This window comes from Oncorhynchus tshawytscha, linkage group LG07 (assembly GCF_018296145.1).
Source record: "Oncorhynchus tshawytscha isolate Ot180627B linkage group LG07, Otsh_v2.0, whole genome shotgun sequence".
NCBI lineage: Eukaryota > Metazoa > Chordata > Actinopteri > Salmoniformes > Salmonidae > Oncorhynchus > Oncorhynchus tshawytscha.
The window spans coordinates 28,698,944-28,715,641 of record NC_056435.1 but is presented as its reverse complement, the minus strand read 5'-3'; the positions used below and the strand labels follow the sequence as shown (position 1 = coordinate 28,715,641).

The following is a 16,698-nucleotide window of genomic DNA, read 5'->3' as shown; positions in this document are numbered from 1 at the left end:
CACCTGTGTGTAATCAAGTCTCCGTATAAATGCACCTGCACTGTGATAGTCTCAGAGGTCCGTTAAAAGCGCAGAGAGCATCATGAAGAACAAGGAACACACCAGGCAGGTCCGAGATACTGTTGTGAAGAAGTTTAAAGCCGGATTTGGATACAAAAAGATTTCCCAAGCTTTAAACATCCCAAGGAGCACTGTGCAAGCGATAATATTGAAATGGAAGGAGTATCAGACCACTGCAAATCTACCAAGACCTGGCCGTCCCTCTAAACTTTCAGCTCATACAAGGAGAAGACTGATCAGAGATGCAGCCAAGAGGCCCATGATCACTCTGGATGAACTGCAGAGATCTACAGCTGAGATGGAGACTCTGTCCATAGGACAACAATCAGTTGTATATTGCACAAATCTGGCCTTTATGGAAGTGGCAAGAAGAAAGCCATTTCTTAAAGATATCCATAAAAAGTGTCGTTTAAAGTTTGCCACAAGCCACCTGGGAGACACACCAAACATGTGGAAGAAGGTGCTCTGGTCAGATGAAACCAAAATTGAACTTTTTGGCAACAATGCAAAATGTTATGTTTGGCGTAAAAGCAACACAGCTCATCACCCTGAACACACCATCCCCTCTGTCAAACATGGTGGTGGCAGCATCATGGTTTGGGCCTGCTTTTCTTCAGCAGGGACAGGGAAGATGGTTACAATTGATGGGAAGATGGATGGAGCCAAATACAGGACCATTCTGGAAGAAAACAACCTGATGGAGTCTGCAAAAGACCTGAGACTGGGACGGAGATTTGTCTTCCAACAAGACACTGATCCAAAACATAAAGCAAAATCTACAATGGAATGGTTCAAAAATAAACATATCCAGGTGTTAGAATGGCCAAGTCAAAGTCCAGACCTGAATCCAATCGAGAATCTGTGGAAAGAACTGAAAACTGCTGTTCACAAATGCTCTCCATCCAACATCACATTTGGCACTGCATTTCAGTCTCTCGATGTGCAAAACTGATAGAGACATACCCCAAGCGACTTACAGCTGTAATCGCAGCAAAAGGTGGCGCTACAAAGTATTAACTTAAGGGGGCTGAATAATTTTGCACGCCCAATTTTTCAGTTTTTGATTTGTTTAAAAAGTTTGAAATATCCAATAAATGTCGTTCCACTTCATGATTGTGTCCCACTTGTTGTTGATTCTTCACAAAAAAATACAGTTTTATATCTTTATGTTTGAAGCCTGAAATGTGGCAAAAGGTCGCAAAGTTCAAGGGGGCCGAATACTTTCGCAAGGCACTGTATCTCTTGCCCTCTGTGTGGCTGTATTACACGTAAAATGTATGAAATAATTCAATAAGATTTTATAGTACATTTTGAATAACAACTGCAAAACATTATCCACCTATAAACCATCAACTTAGTGAATACCAATGGTGTTTAATACTTGGTGTTTATTCGGATGCTCATCAGCCGCTGCAAAAGCGCCAGCTTCTCTTCCTGGGGTCCACATGACATAATACATAGCACAGAATATTATTAGTAACGGACTGAAATATGAGTGTTTCAGCATGAAATATGTATTTTTATTCCTTCTTTTTTTTACACACTTAGTAAAATTAATATGTCAAACTGGTGACAGTTGTGAAAAAAGTCCATAGTTGGATGAGTTGCAGAGGTAATTTTTAAAAATGCCATTGTTGATTAAATGTTTTTTCATTAATTAGACCAGATGGTTCAAGAGAAAATAGCCTATCTAATAGACACTCATGGACAATATGGACACAGATATAACAAAATGAATACTATATTGGCTAGTATTTGTAATGTGATCCTGTGTTGTGTGTTGTATAATGTGAAGGGGAAGAAGAAAAAAAACGGTAGATTTTCATTTAATTCCCAAAATGACTGAAGATGCCGGTAACTTTGGTAAATTACCGGGAGCTTTGTAACCCTAACGTCAACAGAGCTTAGAATGTTCGCAAAGATGTTTCCTCTGTAGAGACGGACAGAAGCCCTGAGTGAGAAGCTGCTCCCTCTCCAGTTGTTACTGGACTGAGCGTATAGATCCTCTTTGTTTTGTCTAGTCCGCTACTGCTGTTAGCATTGGAGGTGATTCATTTCCGCTACACTATAAATAAATTAACCAAACTCTCTCCTCAGCTTCTGCTCCTTTCCACCTTATCAACAGCCCTGCTCTTTCTATAATAGCATCTGTTTATCTGACTATTCGCAGGCCTTGTAAATGTTGCCTTGAACACAAAGCTAGTCTGTCCCCAGTCGACCCCACAGCATCAGCCTCTTAAAAAAATGCTCTCCATCTCACAAGCAGTGTCACCATTAAAACAGCACACTTCCACTGTCCCAACCTTAAACTGAGCTTTGCCCTATTTAACTCCTAATGCGATCTGCATAGGCTGTTCTTATGATAGTACATTTTGTATTGAGTTAATCAGTGTTGGATGATCTATAACAGCAGAGGGGGATTTTATGTCCTTAGAAGCCCTGCCTTTGACTGGTAGCCAGATTTTTTTTCAATTAATGAGTTCACATTTACATAATCGTTAGGCTAGGTGATAAAAGGTTTTTAAGCCCTGGGGTGGCTGACTTTCATCCAGCTAAGAGTGACAGAGGCAGAATACATTTTGTTATTGGTGTGTTTAATGCTTGGAGCACAACCTGCACATTAATCCTAAATAACCAACCTCTCATCTCTCTCTTATCCCTCTCTCGCTCTCATTCCAGTCGTCGGCCAAGGGCCTGCGTGCGACCATCGGCGAGGCATTTGAACGCCTGCAGCGGTTCCTGCGAGAGCGCCAGAAGGCCATGCTGGAGGAGCTGGAGACGGACACGGCGCGCACGCTCTCCGACATCGAGCACAAGATCCAGCGCTTCAGCCAGCAGCTGCGTGACGTCAAGGAGGGCATCGGCATCCTGCAGGAGCGCCTCAACGAGACGGGACGCCACGACTTCCTGGAGGGCGTGGCCCTCACCTCCGAGAGGTGCTCTGCTTACTGTCTGACTGACCTTGGATCAGCTCTTCTTCCAAAAAGCCACAGTCCTAAACTTTTGTAAGATGGCACGCTGTCTGAGGTTATGTTATACTCCCCTCCCGACATAAGACCATCCCCTGAATGTAATGAATGTAACCCATTCTGCTCATCGTCAGGATACCGATAGTGATAGCTTGGAGAGAAAGTGCAGAGTTAAGCAACTCATTGATATACCAGACTCAATATTTTAAATCGGGGAAAGAGGGTGCTCAGTGATTGAGTTAGAGTATTTAAGATCTTAGAAGGGGTTGATAAGGTGGACTGAGGAAGTTGTTGCGTCAGAATGCTTTCTAATTGTAGCCGACCACGACCGGGAGACCCATGACGGCACACAATTGACCCAGCGTCGTCCGGGTTAGGGGAGAGTTTAGCCGGATGGGATGTCCTTGTCCCATTGCGCTCTAGCGACTCCTTGTGGCGGGCCTGGGTGCATCTGACACATTGGTGCGGCTGGCTTCCGGGTTAAAGCGAGTGTTGTGTCAAGAACCAGTGCGGCTTTGCAGGGTCATGTTTCGGAGGACGCGTGGCTCTCCACCTTCGCCTCTCCCGAGTCCGTACGGAAGTTGCAGCGATGGGACAAGACTGTAACTACCAATTAGATATCACGAAAATTGGGGAGAAAAGGGGTAAAAAGTACAAAAAAGAAATGCAAAAAAAATACTACTTTCTAACAAACGGTCCAGAGGGCATTGACAGGAATGAGTGAAGAATGAACTGATATACAGGTTTGCCTCATGAAGTCACAACGATTCCAGGAAGTGTAGTACTGGCAGAAACCCTTGGAAAATGTGAGAAAAGACTTGACAAGGTTGTGTTTTCTCCTCAGGGTAACTCTCACAGACTCACAGCAGGTGAATTGTTAGCTTTGCATCACTTTTTGTTTCAATGTTTCTCAGGCTTGTCGGTGTACAGCTGTGCAGCCCAATGGTTCCCAGGCAGGGTTGAGAGGGGGGGTTCAAGGATGCATGTGGGAGGAATGAGAATGACTAATGTGGGGGTGGATACTGTAATAGCGTTTCAGCCCCCCCCCCCTCCATCACTCATCAATCTACACTGCTGTAGAATATTACGTGGGCATCCAGAATCTGACAGATACTTTTATCAACAACGAACAGCGAAAATAGAGCAATGACTAGAGATGTCTCTCAGAGAGAGCAAAGAGATGTGAAAGTAGCGTGATAGTTGACATTGATCGTTCTTCTCCACCTACAGGATAAAAGGAAAGATACATGAGACCAATCTAACATATGAAGATTTCCCGACCTCCAAGTACATGGGGCCCCTGCAGTACACAATATGGAAGTCTCTCTTTCAGGATATTTCACCAGGTATGCACCGTCTACGTTAACCCTCACATTATTCAACTGTGTAACAGCATTCGCTTCACCAGGAGTGTCTTGTGAATTGTTCGATGCACCCAAGTACCCCAGCCCAAGTACCTCAGCACATCATTCAGTTATGTTACAAATCATTGTCTCCACCCTGGATTTTTTACTCCAAAGGGTGCTCTTAAGCGAGGTATCTAACCCTAATTGCTCCTGTAAGTCGCTCTGGATAAGAGCGTCTGCTAAATGACACGCATGTAAAAATGTAGCATAGATTTGGCTTTAAATTGGGCTCTGATTGATGCCTTGGAAACCTTGGAAAAGACTCCCACAGTGTGAGTTAATCCCGCGTTCAAATATCTGGGATGTTTGTGAGTTCTGTGAGACAATGGTGGCTGGAGGGCTGAGATGCCCTTCGCTGTCAGGAAAGCTGATGAAGATCTTTCTTCTCCCTCTTCCTGTTCTCCCTGAGCCCACAGCCATCGCTCACTCTCACAGAAGGTTATTTAAAACGATGCACTCAATTCTCTGTCAATTCTCTCATTTTGGCCTTCTGAAGCTGGAGAGAAGGCCGAGTGGTTTCTTGGCCTCCCTTGACTGCTTGCCAAATGGAACAATTGGTTCAGATCCATCAACACTGGCTGCCACGGTGACAACAACAAACCCTTTTCTTCCATCATCCCTCTCGCTCTCTCTGCAGATGATAGTTTAGAGGAATAATAGTAGTCTACCTCTCCTCTTCTCTCAAACCCAGTGTTACCAACTAGAAAATGTTACCAACTAGAAAATGGCATACGTGTGCATGACTTGAGTGTATGAACGCTTGTGTTTGTTGTGTGTGTGTGTGCAACAGAGATTATGGCATTTTCATGAATTGATTGAAACACACACACTGCCTGGCGACGCTGTTGCGTAGGGGAAAACCTTGTCCTGCCTGCTGGCTAGTGGCAAGGCCACCTGTTTTTGTACTGTGTGATATAAACACTGAAGATCAAGGGGGGAGATTTGGCAAATTCCTTTCTCTGTTCTGTTTTAAACCAGCTCTATGTATGGGAGTGAGTGAGGAGAACAAGCTGCTATTGTTCTCCCAGCTCATTTTTCCATAGAACCAGAAAAAAAAGAGACTGAACCCAGTGCAACAACCACACTCCCTCCCTAACCCACAGTTAACCCACAGAACGACATGTAGCTAGCTGCCTCCAGCCCTGCCAAGCCAACACAGAGCTGTGGAGACATGCGCCTCCCAGCTCCATTTCCATAGCTTTGCATGACGTTGTACAGTATTGATGTGTAGTGGAGGCCGAGGTCATTTTGAATGCTTACTCCATAAGCGGTTTCCCTTTTGTAGCATAAAGTCGAAGGTTATGAACCAACAGTCCCAAACATGGCTCATGTAAATACTCTTCATGAGGTCTTCATTTCCTTAAATATGATTACAGTAGATGCTGGGCAATAGGGTGTATTACAAGAGTGGATTATTAGGCTACTCATCAGTCATCCCAAATTCCAACACCATGACAGTCCCTTATTCTCCTCCTGATAGGGACCTTCAGCAGCACCGGCTCATTTGATTGGTAAAGCAGAAACACCAGGCACAGACACTGACTGACCACTGTAGACAGAGACTGTGCCAGTGACTCAGCTCCTCCCTCCAAACAGAATGTCCTTGGTCCTCTCCCAGATGCCTGATGAATCACTTTTAAAGATAACATTTAGAAAATCAATTTGTATGCACTTTCCTTCAGATCCCCTCTCCAGTTCAGTGACTGGCTGAAACGGGATGCCAGGACGTTTTCACTGCCTCAGCATAAAAGTCAGACAGTACAGCGGCGATGGTGACAAATGGAGTGCAACGAATGACACCGCCGTTCTGGAGCTAGTGTCCGTCTGAGGGAGGGAGCGTCCTCATAACATATTTATGTTTCTCATATTGGTAAACAGTAGGGAAGAATATGCCCTTATCTGTATCCTGTCTAACTGGCTTTATCTGGGCTTGCCCTGTCAGGTCGTCTCTGGTGTGTTTTTGAACTGTCTTCATTCTCTCTCTCTCTCTCTCTCCGTAGTGCCAGCAGCTTTGACCTTAGACCCCATCACAGCACACCAGAGACTCATCCTATCAGATGACTGCACCATCGTAGCCTATGGTAACCTGCACCCCCAGCCCCTGCAGGACTCCCCGCGGCGCTTCGACGTGGAGGTGTCTGTGCTGGGGGCAGAGGGCTTCGGCTCCGGGGTGCACTACTGGGAGGTGATGGTGTCAGAGAAGACCCAGTGGATGATCGGCGTGGCCAACGAGACGGTCAGCCGCAAGGGCAGCATCCAGATCCAGCCCAGCCGCGGCTTCTACTGCGTCGTCATGCACGACGGCAACCAGTACAGCGCTTGCACCGAGCCCTGGACCCGCCTCAACGTCAAGAGCAAGCTGGAGAAGGTGGGCGTGTACCTGGACTACCCCAAGGGCCTGCTGGTGTTCTACAATGCTGACGACATGTCCTGGCTGTACACCTACAGGGAGAAGACTTTCCCGGCCAAGCTCTGCCCCTACTTCAGCCCCGGGCAGAGCCACGCCAATGGCAAGAACGTCCAGCCGCTGAGAATCAACACCGTGCGTCTATAAGAGCCACACACAGGGTCACTCTACAGATCGGCTCGCTCACCTCAACCCTCCCTGAGGATAGGATACCAACGATGATGACGTAACTAAGATCCTAAAGACGGCTCGTTTTTTTAAATGATGAGAGAGGGGGCAGGGGACAGGGTGTTTGACTATGAAATGTAAATTTATTTCATTCTGGTGTTCTTTTCCGGGTCTCTGTTTTTGTCTTGCCTGTCGGTGTGGCTCCTCACTGATCTCACCAGGGAGGGACTATGTGGACATTGCTGCAGCATCATGGTTTCAACTGGAGCCCCGGTTAGCTTCTACAGGGGTGGAAGGAGAGAGAGACCCTCCACTCCCCCAAGCCCCTCTGGGCTTTACTCTGTCTGCATAGATGACGTCATCGCACCGTGGTTTCGTAGTGGGATCTCTGTGCTGTGACTGAGGCCCACCTTGAACAGGCCCACGGGCTCTGCTCTCCTTCCAAGGCTCCAGACTGACTGACAGACGGCTGCTCGGTCTGTCTCTCTCAGCAGCCAGACATTTTGAAACTGGGGGCCACCTTTCTTTTAGGCTTGTTTGCGGAATATTTCTGACGACGCCCTGCTCCTTTTTTCTTTGGCACAGATCGCAGTTGTGAGTGAAAGCCTATCGGTGTGGCAGTGAGTGCTGTTCCATGTCCTCCCCGGTGAACCTGTACACTTTACTGATGGAAATGATGTCGCATCTCTTGATTCCTTTCCCTCAGGACACACGTCCAGTTTTCTACAGTCGACACTGTCAAGTCAGTCCAAGTCCTGGACGTGGCTGATACTCGTCATTTGACAACGGCAGCCTCGTGGTCTGTGTGCTCTAGTGATGGTCACTCTGTGCGTGGTCACTGTTGTGGTGTTTGCTGTCCTCACCCTTCCCTCGTTTCCCTACACCTCTCTGTCTCGTTGGGGGTGCCTGGAGAGGTTTTGTGTGTGTGTGTGTGTGTGGCATGAAAATGTGTTTTGCTGTGCGAGTGGGGACCTCTCTTCCCCCCCCACCGGGTGGTTTCTGTTGAGTTCTTCCACTCCAGCATGAGAGCTCTACTCTACCTGGCATGTACCTATGTTACATATTTGTTTGTACTTTTATTTTTAGCAGGTTAGTCTTGTTTTGAGATGAACATTCTCTTTTGCAAGAGCGATCTGGCCAAAATAGCAGTACACAAAGTTGCAGACACATTTCCAAAATAAAACACAAAGCACTACAGTTGGGGAAAAAAAGTGTGGTGCAACTAGGGGTCAAAACATTGACCGCAACCCCCCCTCACCTAATTTCCCATCATAGTGTTTAATGTAGTTTTAATGTCATTTAAAGGGATGAGCTCCTGTCATTTCAGGACCTTTTTCAAGCTCGTTCCAAGTGAAAGGGGCAGTGAACTGGCACACCTCCTCCTAATTTGTCTGCTGGACAATGTAGTTATAGAAGCGTACATGTACAAAAAATCGCCATCATTGATTACAGCCACGAAAATAGCCTCTTCCTGACCTCAAAAGAAAAACCCAACTTGAGCCCAAGACATTCGATGTGGGGTTTTGAAAGTGAGACACTCATCTATCTAGAAACCCAAGTACTTGTAAGTTGCTACTCTGACTATACGTGGAAGAGGTGATGTTTTTATTTGTGAAAACCATAACGTTTGTCTTGTCATTTAAAATCAACTTCAGCTGACAGCTTAGTTAGGACAATTGATGACATAACATCAAACTGAACACACTGAGTTCTATCTGATAGTTAACCTTTGAATCATGAGACTGCCCGATCAGGTGATCCTATCCAAGTCTTTGCAACGCGTCATGATCAACGCCGTCGAATGCCTTTTTGACAGCTCGATGAAAATGGAGACGGAGCCGTTTCTCGCCCCGTGGCATCAATAATATCATTAACAACTTTTGTTGCTGCAGTAGAAGAGCCATGCTGTTTTCTGAAACCTCCATTGGAACTTAGATCAAACGTCATTGACACACAAACCTGTGGATTCCATCTCCCTGCCTCCTCCATCCTTCGACGTTGACATCATAGGTGTGAGAGGTTAATCAGAATAAATGAATCTTGACATCTGCTCAATTACAGTTAGCCTATGGGGCAGAGACCACTGACAACTCGAGCACCATGACGCTGGAATTAATGAGCTCTGGAAGGTCTTTAATCATTCTCTCTTTGTACACCAAATGCAACAATTTCATATATTTTTGTTCCGTGTAGTTTAATAACATTAAGGATATGAAAATGGCCAAAGAAAGCGATATTACAGTACATTATTATACTGCCTTGGTCTGGACTGTTGGCAATGTTACATTTAGTTCCATAAGGCTGTTGCAGTGTAAACATAACACACCAATATATATTCTCTGAGGCCCAGGTATGTGTTGGCTTCTCTGCCCCATATGCACCAAGAACTCTTGTTATTTCCTGGTTTAAGATGAGAGCTCTTGTCTCTTAACCAAGTCCAGCATTGAGAGAGCCTAGAGCCAGGGGGCGGGCTGTCTGTATGTTAGTGTGTGCTCATGTTGCTGGGATATATGCAGTTTCTTCAGAAAGTATTCATGCCCATTGACATATTCCACATTGTTAGTCTGAATTGACATTTTTTAAAGTTTTCCCTCGCGATCTACACACAATACTCCATAATGACAAAGTGAACATGTTTTTAGAAATGTTTGCAAATGTAATGAAAATGAAATACAGATCTCATTTACGTAAATATTTACACCTGAGTCGACTACAGTTGAAGTCGGAAGTTTACATACTCCTTTGCCAAATACCTTTTAAACTCAGTTTTTCACAATTCCTGACATTCAATCCTAGTAAAAAGTCCCTGTCTTAGGTCAGTTAGGATCACCACTTATTTCAAGAATGTGAAATGTCAGAATAATAGTAGAGAATTATTTATTTCTGCTTTTATTTATTCACATTCCCAGTGGGTCAGAAGTTTACTTCACTCAATTAGTATTTGTTAGCATTGCCTTTAAATTGTTTAACTTGGGTCAAATGTTTCAGGTAGCCTTCCACAAGCTTCCCACAATAAGTTGGGTGAATTTTGGCCCATTCCTCCTGACAGAGCTGGTGTAACTGAGTCAGGTTTGTAGGCCTCCTTGCTCGTACATGCTTTTTCAGTTCTGCCCACTAATGTTCTATAGGATTGAGGTCAGGACTTTGTTGGCCACTCCAATACCTTGACTTTGTTATCCTTAAGCTATTTTGCCACAACTTTGGAAGTATGCTTGGGGTCAATGTCCATTTGCGACCAAGCTTTAACTACGTGACTGATGTCTTGAGATGTTGCTTCAATATATCCATGTAATTTTCCTGCCTCATGATGCCATCTATTTTGTGAATTGCACCAGTCCCACCTACAGCAAAGCACCCCCCACAACATGATGCTGATGCCCCCGTGCTTCACGGTCGGGATGGTGTTCTTCAGTTTGCAAGCCTCCCCCTTTTTCCTCCAAACATAACTGTGGTCATTATGGCCAAACAGTTATTTTTGTTTCATCAGACCAGAGGACATTTATTCAAAAAGTACGATCTTTGTCCCCATGTGCATTGCAAACCATAGTCTGGCTTTTTATGGCAGTTTTGGAGCAGTGACTTTTTCCTTGCTGAGTGGCCTTTCAGGTATAGGACTCGTTTTACTGTGAATATAGATACTTTTGTACCTGTTTCCTCCAGCACCTTCACAATGTCCTTTGCTGTTGTTCTGGGATTGATTTGCACTTTTTGCACCAAAGTACGTTCATCTCTAGGAGACAGAATGCGTCTCCTTCCTGAGCGGTATGATGCCTGAGTGGTCAGAAGCTTCTAAAGCCATGACATCATTTTCTGGAATTTTCCAATCTGTTTTAAAGGCAGTCAACTCAGTGTATGTAAACTTCTGACCCACTGGAATTGTGATACAGTGAAATAATCTGTCTGTAAACAATTGTTGGAAAAATTACTTGTCATGCACAAATTAGATGTCCTAACCGACTTTCCAAAACTATAGTTTGTTAACAAGAAATTTGTGGAGTGGTTGATACACTTAGGTTAGAGTCATTAAAAATCGTTTATGTAAACTTCTGACTTCAACTGTATGTAGAAGCACCTTTGGCTGTAAGTCCATAAGAGCTTTCCACCCCTAGATTGTGCAACATTTTCCCATTTTATTATTTTAAAAAGTATTCATGCTCTGTCAAATTGGTTGTTGATCATTGCTAGACAATCATTTGCAGGTCTTGACATAGATTTTCATGTAGAAGTCAAAACTGTAACTCGGCACATTCACTGTCTTCTTGGTAAGCAACTCCATTTGGCCTTGTGTTTTAAGTTATTGCCCTGCTGAAATGTGAAGTAATCGCCCAGTGTCTGGTGGAAAGCAGATTGAGACAGGTTTTCCTCAAGGATTTTGCCTGTACTTGGCTCCATTCCATTAATTTTTTTATCCTGAAAACCTCCTCAGTCCTTAACGATTACAAGCATACCCATAACATGAGGCAGCCACCACCTATTTAAAATTACGGCCTACCCTGGACGACCAAATCACGACCGGATATGATACAGCCTGTATTCATTGCAAAAATGTTATTGCTTTACCACATTTTTTGCAGTATTACTTTAGTGCCTTGTTGCAAACAGGAAGCTAGTTTTTCAATATTTTTTTATTCTTTACAGACTTCCCTCTTTTCACTCAGTCAATTATGTTAGTATTGTGAAGTAATTGTTGTTTATCCATCCTCAGTTTTCTCCTATCCACGGCCATTACACTCTGTAATTGTTTTCCTCTCTGGCAGCAGAGTTAGGAAGGACGCCTGTATCTTTGTAGTGACTGGGTGTTTTGATACACCATCCAAAGTGAATTAATAACTTCACCATGCTTAAAGGGATATTCAGTGTCTGCTTTTTATTCTTTTTTTTTACCCATCTAACAATGGGTGCGAGCTATTCTTTTAGAGGCAATGGAAAACCTCCCTGGTCTTTATGGGTGAAACTGTCAAATTCACTGCTCGACTGAAGGACCTTACAGATAATTGAATGTGTGGGTTACAGAGATGAGGTAGTCATAAAAAAAAAACACTATTATTGCACACCGTGACTGTGACTTGTTAAGCCAATTTCTATTCCTGAATTTATTTAGGCTTACCATAACAAAGCGGTTGAATACTTATTGACTCAAGACATTTCAGCTTTTCAGTTGTTATTAATTTGGAGAAATGTCTCAAAACATAATTTCACTTTGATATTTTGGGATATTGTGGGTAGGCCAGTGACACAAAAACGTCTCAATTTAATACATTTTTAAATTCAGGCGCTGTAACATTTGGGAAAAAGTCAAGGGGTGTGAATACTTTTCTGAAGGCACTGTATGTTCTGGCCTCTTGTCTGTGAGGTGCAGTGATAAAAGATCCCCCTATATCCCTGCTCTTGCATCCTTGTGTCTGTGTGTGTCTTGTCTGTGTTGTCCATTTTAAAGAACTGGGGCAGTGCCCTGCTTTGTTGGATGCGTTGTTGGTGTGTTCTGATGACTATGTGCAGTATGATGCAGATCCCTGTGGGGTCTAATAAAAGCAAGACTGCTGTCCGGTGATATGGATAAGAAGTAGAAAGATGATGATTGTGGGGTGGTGGTGGGTAACTGGTATTGGTGGTGGTGATGATTTATAATACCACTTTTAATGATTGTGTCGGGATTTTGGTGGCTGTGCAACCATCATTGTGCGAACCCACACTGGTGTGCTTGTTGCCCGTGGTTCCTGAGAAATGTTTTAATGTACAATTAAAGAGTGGCAAAAAACCAACATGCTTGTTTGACTTTCTTTTAGAAACACTGATTTAACATACTAGTACATTAACATGTAGTACTAATGGATTTGTTGGGGCTCAGTCCTTTGACAAAATGCAAGTGAAATGCTTTCTCAGACCATGTTTAACAGAACTCATTACTAGAGCAGCTAGAATCTATCAGAATTGTACCGAATGGGATGAGGCAGTGCTTGCTGGTGTACATTCTGTGTGAAGGTGCATATTTCAGCTGAGTTGTGCCAAATCCCAGCCCTGTGAAAGCGCCTCTGACAAGCCAGAGAGGATGTACTCCCTTTGTTCCTCCCCTTCTCATGCTGAAGCATTTCTCAACTAGATTAATACAAAGCTGAGAGTAACCCTGTGATGGATCACACTGTCTGAACACAAGACAACCTCACTGCAGGGCATGGCCTTATTGTGCTGTATGCAGGGCTGATCCCTCACTCACTGTGTCTCTGTCTGCTGTCTGTGAGGATGCCTGGAGATTGGAGAATTCCTTCTAAAAAAGGCCAGCCCACTCATTCTCATTTTTTTTAATGAAACCATTGTATAAAGTGAACATCGGAAGCGAGAAGCAGCGGTTTGATGTCTGTGCCGTTGTTGGAGGAAAGGTTATGCTTGTAGCGTGACATTACCTCATGTTCCATTGTACGTGCTAATTCAGGGCTGATTGAGTCCAGTTGCATCATTATTACAGAGGAGCTGTGGACCTGGCAGCAGAGCAGTTAACAACCGTCAATCAGTCACCCCAGGCTCAGATCTCAGTACTTCTCCTCTACAGTATTTAGTTCTCCTCTCACTTACACTCCTGTAAAGGCGCGGACTATCTAACTTCAACTCAGGACAATTCGTCCATTCAAATAAAAGGTTTTTTTTTTTTTGCCATGGGGAGATCTTTAAGAAACCCTCACCATTTAATACAGGTACATGTGGTTCAACTATGGGTGTAGTGTGAGCTTTTGGCTTCATTGTCCTAAGAACAGTGAGCTGATGGTAAGCAGGGCTGTTCTCTCACAGGTACCATAACTGTAGTGACTGAATGAGCTGGAGAGCGAGCGTTCACTATCAAAGCAAATGATGCCATAGACACTATGAGTAGACCACATACAGTGTGTGTGTTTGTGGCTAGAGTTGAGATCAGACTCGAATGAGTACAGAGTTGAGTGATATCTGCACAAAGGCGCATTCAGAACAGAATCGTGTTTTTGTTGTAAATGTAGCGCCTGAAGGGCATATTCAAGTCTTATACGGCAGTAATGGTTGTTTGAGATGTTTTGCGTGGGAGTGATTCTGCCCTAGAGGTGACCACAGAGGACTTAAAGTAACAACAACCGAAAATACGGGAATGTAGCAGGTGATTTGTCAGTTCAAATATGTATTTATATAAAACCAACACAAACCCTTTTCTCAACACATGATGTGCTTCAGAAATAAGAAAATAACAAAAGAAATCCACTAATATAAATTCAATGTAGCATTTTCACAAACACTAATATTGCGTAATATTCCACTATTCATGCATTTTTCGGGTGCCATTAAAGCGGTAGCGCTCTTTTTCGGCCACAATGTCTATCGTCCATACAGAATGGAATGACTTTAACATACGAAAGAGAATCATTTCATACAGTTTCTCAAAGCTGATTTCTTTCTATCACGTGGATTGTTGTGCACTCTTAGATATGTGTCAGTGTATTGAGAATTAACCACACACAGATTAAGCGTATGTTAATAGCATCCCTGATCGCCGTGTTGTGCATTTCTACATTAGCATCGTATTTGGGATTTTGCATCTTGTGGAATGAGGGCTGCATTTCCCCAATGCATGTAACACCTTACTTCATGCCTGGGACTCATATTCCTTGTACGCTTTTTGATTAGTCCATTCATTTGAATAAATAATTTGACCCAGTACAGATATTCTGTTCAGCTAGCAAGGAAATGAACAGAATCACTGAATTCTTGATTGAATCAAACTGCCCTGTGGCAGAAGTAGCAGCTAAGACATTTCCTCATCGTTTCATCGGCTCCTGAACTTCAGTTTGTCAGTGCTAAACACACACACTCTCTCTCTTTCAAAAGTGTGTATGTACATTCAGATGGAACAGAGTAAATAGGCATTTTAACGTCATGGATTTAACCAATCAGCATTCAGGATTAGAACCACCTATTGTATAAATGTACATAACACATATACAGTTACAGCCAAATATATTGGCACCCTTGACCTTTTCTTAAATAATTCCCTATTTCTTCAATAAAAACATTTGGCCACCACACCTTGTTATTGGATTTAACATTGCAAAACCAATTTCATTTTTTGTAAACTTCATTTTATGATTTGAATTTAGAAAATTGACAAAATGATTGGCACCCCGGAGCTAGTACTTGGTTGCACAGCCTTTGGCCAAAATAACAAATACTTCTTGTCATCAATGAGCTTGTGGCACCTTTTGTACTAACAATTAGCACCATTTTCCAGCAGCAAATTGCTGTAGTTCTTCAATATTCCCTCCACCAACTGCTGTTTTCAGAGCTCACCATAGATTTTGGATGTGGTTCAGGTCTGGTCTTTTCGCAGGCCACTCCAGTACAGTCCGGCATCTCTTTTTTACCCCTCCTGTGTATTTGAGGCCGTTGTCCTGCCGTAAGACCCACAAACTTCAATGGAGACCCAGTTTTTGGACACTGTGTTGAACAAAACACCTGATAATCTGCTGATTTCATGATGCCTTGCACACGTTCAAGGCCCCCAGTCCCAGAGGCAGCAAAGCAACCCCACAGCATTAACAAACCTCCCCCATCTTTGATTGTAGGGAGGGTTTTCATTGAATGCTTCATTTGATCATCAGTAAACACAACGCTGATCTGAATTGCCAAAGAGCTCTGATTTAGTTTCATTGGTCCACAGAATATTTTCTCCTGGATGTAGGCTTCTTTAGGTGAGTTTTTGAAAAGTTCTAATCAGGCTTCCCACTGGGCAAAAACTGGTTGAATCAACTTTGTTTCCACGTAATTTCAACTCCCCCCCAAAATAGACATGATGATTATGAATCAACGTGGAAAACTGACTGGATTTTCAAAAAGTCATCAACATAAGGGCGTTTCGTCTTTTTTTTTCACCCAACTTTTAACCTAAATCCAATGAAATGGTGACATTTTTGATTAATATCACTTTGAATTCCCATTGGTTGACAACAACCAAATGTCAATCAAAACTAGACATTGAACAGATGTCTGTGCCCTGTGAGTTTATTTTGACTCCTTCAGCAGTGAGGTCTTCTTATGTTCACCAACGACAAAATGAACCGTTCAAAGAAAAGAGCGACCTTCCTACAATCAATTATGGGGGAAGTTTTTTAATGCTGTGGGGTTGCTTTGCTGCTTTGAATGTGTGCAAGACATCATGAAATCAGCACATTATCAAGGTGTTTGAGTGCAATGTTCAACCCAGTGTCCAAAAACGGTGTAAAAAGCACCCTGGAATGGTTCAAAAAGAAACACTGGACTGTTCTGGAGTAGCCAGTGATGAGTCCAGATCTGAATCTCTTCCAAAACCTATGGTGAGAGCTGAAAACAGCAGAATTAGATCAGTTTGGTGCTGAAGAGTGGGCCATATTGCCAGTAAAAAGGTGCAGCAAGCTCATTGGTGGTGTTAGGTTCTAAGTTCTGGTACAAATCCAGTCGGGCACCAAAGGCTCTGGAGTGATGAATCACGCTCCACCATCTGGCAGTCGGACGGATGAATCTGGGTTTGGCGGCTGCCAGGAGAACGCTACCCGTAGGGCGGAGCACATTTGGCCCAGCATCGTCCGGGTTTGGCCGTGGTAGGCTGTCATTGTAAATAAGAAATTGTTCTTAACAGACTTGCCTAGTTAAATAAAAACATTTAATAAAAATAAAAAGAACCTGCCCGAATGCATAG

The 16,698-nt window shown here is 43.5% G+C and overlaps 1 protein-coding gene across 2 annotated transcripts in view; it reads left to right on the top strand.

The window, feature by feature from the left end:
- Positions 1-7,125, top strand: part of trim62.1 (tripartite motif containing 62, tandem duplicate 1) — a 42,460-nt gene extending 35,335 nt beyond the window's left edge. Inside the window, exons 4-6 of one of the 2 annotated variants that reach the window (XM_024426748.2) lie at positions 2,740-3,065; positions 4,260-4,375; positions 6,436-7,125. In XM_024426748.2, coding sequence (XP_024282516.1) covers positions 2,740-3,065; positions 4,260-4,375; positions 6,436-6,989 — 996 coding nt within the window. In that variant the 3' untranslated portion in view covers positions 6,990-7,125. The remainder of the gene's footprint in view (positions 1-2,739; positions 3,066-4,259; positions 4,376-6,435) is intronic. The other variant, XM_024426749.2, reaches the window with a different exon arrangement.
- Positions 7,126-16,698: the final 9,573 nt, after the last annotated feature.